General features: G+C 41.6%; 2 protein-coding genes across 9 annotated transcripts in view; both read right to left on the bottom strand.

Annotated features, from left to right (window-relative positions):
• LOC113464458 (uncharacterized) overlaps positions 1–2,818 on the bottom strand; it is a 33,537-nt gene extending 30,719 nt beyond the window's left edge. Inside the window, exon 1 of the mRNA XM_026814335.1 lies at positions 2,496–2,818. Coding sequence (XP_026670136.1) covers positions 2,496–2,806 — 311 coding nt within the window. The 5' untranslated portion in view covers positions 2,807–2,818. The remainder of the gene's footprint in view (positions 1–2,495) is intronic.
• The window catches only part of LOC108625900 (serine/threonine-protein phosphatase 2B catalytic subunit 2), a 122,684-nt gene that overhangs the window by 106,850 nt on the left and 12,180 nt on the right, over positions 1–3,654 (bottom strand). The gene's annotated exons all lie outside the window — the stretch shown is intronic.

Genomic DNA, 3,654 nt, shown 5'->3' with positions numbered 1-3,654 from the left:
GGGCAATCTAGTGTTAATCACTTCATCTATTTTAGAACTGCGCTCGGTTTTACTGCGCTTGGTTTCTAATTAAACTGTGGATTCTTACGCAAAACGATTATGTCGATTAAAAATATTCGTCTCACCGAAACGTTATATCATTTTAAAGAGAGAAAATTTCCTCGATGCCGCGACGTTCCATCATCCGAATTATCGCATAGGATTCCAATTCCCATCTGCCGGCAACAATCCCCCAATTCCAGAATCGATTAAGCGGCGATGCATACCGCGAACACGCGTGACATTGGGACACGGGAGGATGAATAAATCGGGCAATTTGCAAGATGTCTGAACGATTATGCGAACGGGAATAAAACGGTAGCTCGATGCGGCGGCGACAGCTTACGCGGCTCCGAAGAAAAATGTCCCGGCGATAAAATTGCTAATTCAGACGCGGCGCGCGGTCGCGAGCCGCATCTGGAACACGTCCGCGCGACACTTTGTCGCAGCTTGTGCACGTGTTCGCGTTCGGCTCGCGTTACGTTGGTAATTTCGCAATAGCGACCGGTCTGTTTCGCCGTCGCGCCGGGATCGTTTCAATTTCATGAAATAATGCCGTACACGTGCGGCCGGACGCATACGCTGTCCATAAGTCATCGATATAACGATAAACATTGATGTTTTTCTATAAATAATACAAGATTCTAGAGAGTAATTTGTAAACTAACTGAATGAACAGGATACGTAATAGTTTGATAAAATCAATCAATTATTTCGACACAGAATTAATTTATTCAAAAGTTATTTCCCGTAAATCTGTATAAGATTCTAAATGAACCTTTGAGGAAGGTAAGATAATATCCATCCAATTAAGAGGTCTAATAAAATGAGTGAACAATTATTACGTTGGATAAGTTATATCTGATTTATCAAAGTACAAGAATAAATTCATTGAGCACGAAATTCGTTTGTCTTAATAAAATCAATATCTTACGCTGATCTAAATATAACCTTCCACGTGCTAAATTTAAACTGAAACCTTCGCTTAAAGAGAATCTAGGAGGTAAGAAAAAGCGACTTGTTCCATTTAATGAAAGAATCCAAATTGCTAATTATTATATGCGTACATTATAAAACAAGGAGACATTCGTTTAATTATACGGGAATTGTACGTCATTAGACTTGAGAAAAAGAGTAAAAAAAGAGAGGGAGAGGTCCTCGACGCGAGTACTGGAAGTAGTCCGAAAACATTCGTCCCCGGAGATGATTCTCGAGTCTCACCTTACGAGGCCCGTGCGCGTAACTAGCAACGCTTTCGCGATTTCGGGAACCCTCGTCGCCGCGGAAAGAAGCGTGTCGACCCTATCAGGGGTGTCCGACCGTGTTGAAGAGGCTCGTCGGTCACCGTTCTCACAGTCGGGGGCAGTGACACGTAAGTAAGACGCAGAGACCCGGGCCGGGGTTCGAGAAAAATAGCTTCCAGCTCGTGAAACAAGGACGCCGGGAGCCCCGAGGGCCTCCGGGAACGTGAGGAAAGGCCGATCGTTTCGCCTGCCTTCTCACTGGGAAAGGTATTCACGGGGTGAAGATACGCGACATCTGTGGGGTTTCCACGCTTCCCTGTAGGAAAAGTCAGTTACGATTACCTCGGCTAGAAATAGGATTAAATAAGAAACTAAACAATTTACGGTATTGTTTCGGATGTTTGCGTCGACAAATAACGAACAGAAAACTATAGGATTGAACAGACGAGAAGTTAAACAGAATTTTCAGCATTTTTTGAGAACTTATAATTACGAGTAGACGTAGCTTCACTAAAATGTGAAGAGAAGTTAAAACAGGGTCTTCGATGCAAATTTTTAGAGCCTACTTATTTCACGTTGCTTCAGCGAGTAAAGAAGAAAAGAGTACTGAACAAAATAGCCGTGATTATAGCTTAAATAAAGTTGCAGAACCAACAAAAAGTTCTCTTCCATCAGTCGATCGGCTCGGCCTTTATGTCGAGCAACAACCATCCAGCAAGGTGTTCAAGTGTGCCAGTACCGCGTAAAAAAAGACCACCTTGGACCGTTGGAAAGGTCTATGAAGCGGGGTGGAATCGCGCGCACCACGGAAGGACGACCTTCCTTCCCGTTCGCGCGTCGCCGTGTTATATTTATCGCTTGCGTTTATCGAAACTGCGTATCGAAGTGGCTAACGCACAACTACGAGTAAGTATCGACCCAATCGTAATTTAATCAGACAGGAGGTCATCCAGCGCCTTCTCCCTTTTCCGAAATAGATTCCAACGAAATCCAAATAGACCGCGGATATAAAATAAAACTTTTCCGATGTTAATTTAAAACCTGAACTCTGTTGAAGTAAAAAAAGTAGCATAAAATCCTTAAAAAAAAGTAGCATAAACGTGCAATGTGCGTTCTTCATATTTTCTCATATTTCTCTCGGAACAAAATTTCCAATATATCCGCAAAATGCAGTGTAGTTATTTCATCATCCGAGAAAGTTGCGGGATTTACCTGGAAGATAACAAGAACACGCCGGCTTGATCGGGATGATAATGCAACGGTGAAACAGCGGCAGAAATTCCGGAGAAAGGCTTTTTAACTATCTCTCTCTGTTCTTGCGCGGCGTGTTGAAAAATAATGAAGCGCGGGAACAAAGCTTCTCCAGCGAGTGGGAGCCGGGGAGGAACTCTGAAAGCGGATACGTCGTTACAGACGCCGGGGATGCCTGGAAAATTCCTGCCGCGTCGAACCGAGACGCGGTAATTAGACTCTGTGTCCTGGATCCAACATCCACTGTCCTCAAGCTTGAGAGTGTACGCCATGTCAGGAGCCACTTAAAATAGACTAGTCGAGAACCTCTTATGATTAGCCAAACTGTCCTATTTAACGATTCTTCGTCATCTAGTAGAATAGACTCGCACTGGTCAGCCGAGAATTTTTTAAATCGAAATAAGAAAATAAATCGATAGAAAAAAGAACTTAATTCACTGAGTTATCACTATTGATACTCGTAGCACGTTTTGTGACTGGTAATAGCCTTCGTTGCTTGTATATTATTATAGCGAGCGTAGTCTTTGCATCGATAACTTCTAAGCATACCGAAACATTCATTGATGTTTATCAAACATGATCAACGTGATATTTGTGTCTAATGAACTAACTACAGCTACTAACTTGATAAAAAAAAGCAACCAGTCCGTTCAATTAAGGATGTATTGGCTATACAGTCAATCCCAAAAGTTGATGTACCTTAGAAAAACGCATTTCCTATAATTAAAAAGAAATCAGACGTCGGAAGAACAATGCTAATAATAAATAGCTACGTGCTAAAAAGTATAGAAGGAAATATCCAATTAAGTGTTGACGCTGACGAAAAATCTTTTTTTTCAAAATTGCGAAAAATGCTTCAAATAAAAGTTGTTTTCCTTCTAACTTCGATATTTAACGAGTTACGTATGATTATTTGGCATTTTATTGATGTTGACAAAATCCGACAATTCCAGCGTCGAAACGGCGAACTTTTGGAAAAAAATGTCGTTTTTCCTCAATAACTCCTAAACCCTTGGAGATACGGGAAAATTGCATAGGACCTTTCTTGTAGAGGACGACGAGATCTACAATTTCTTTATAAAAATTCTTCGCTAGCATCAATATTTGACGAGTTATTGAC

Source organism: Ceratina calcarata, unplaced genomic scaffold, assembly GCF_001652005.2.
Source record: "Ceratina calcarata isolate Rehan_Ccalc_2016 unplaced genomic scaffold, ASM165200v1 scaffold379.2, whole genome shotgun sequence".
Classification (NCBI taxonomy): domain Eukaryota; kingdom Metazoa; phylum Arthropoda; class Insecta; order Hymenoptera; family Apidae; genus Ceratina; species Ceratina calcarata.
This window is presented reverse-complemented; position numbering and strand designations above follow the sequence as displayed.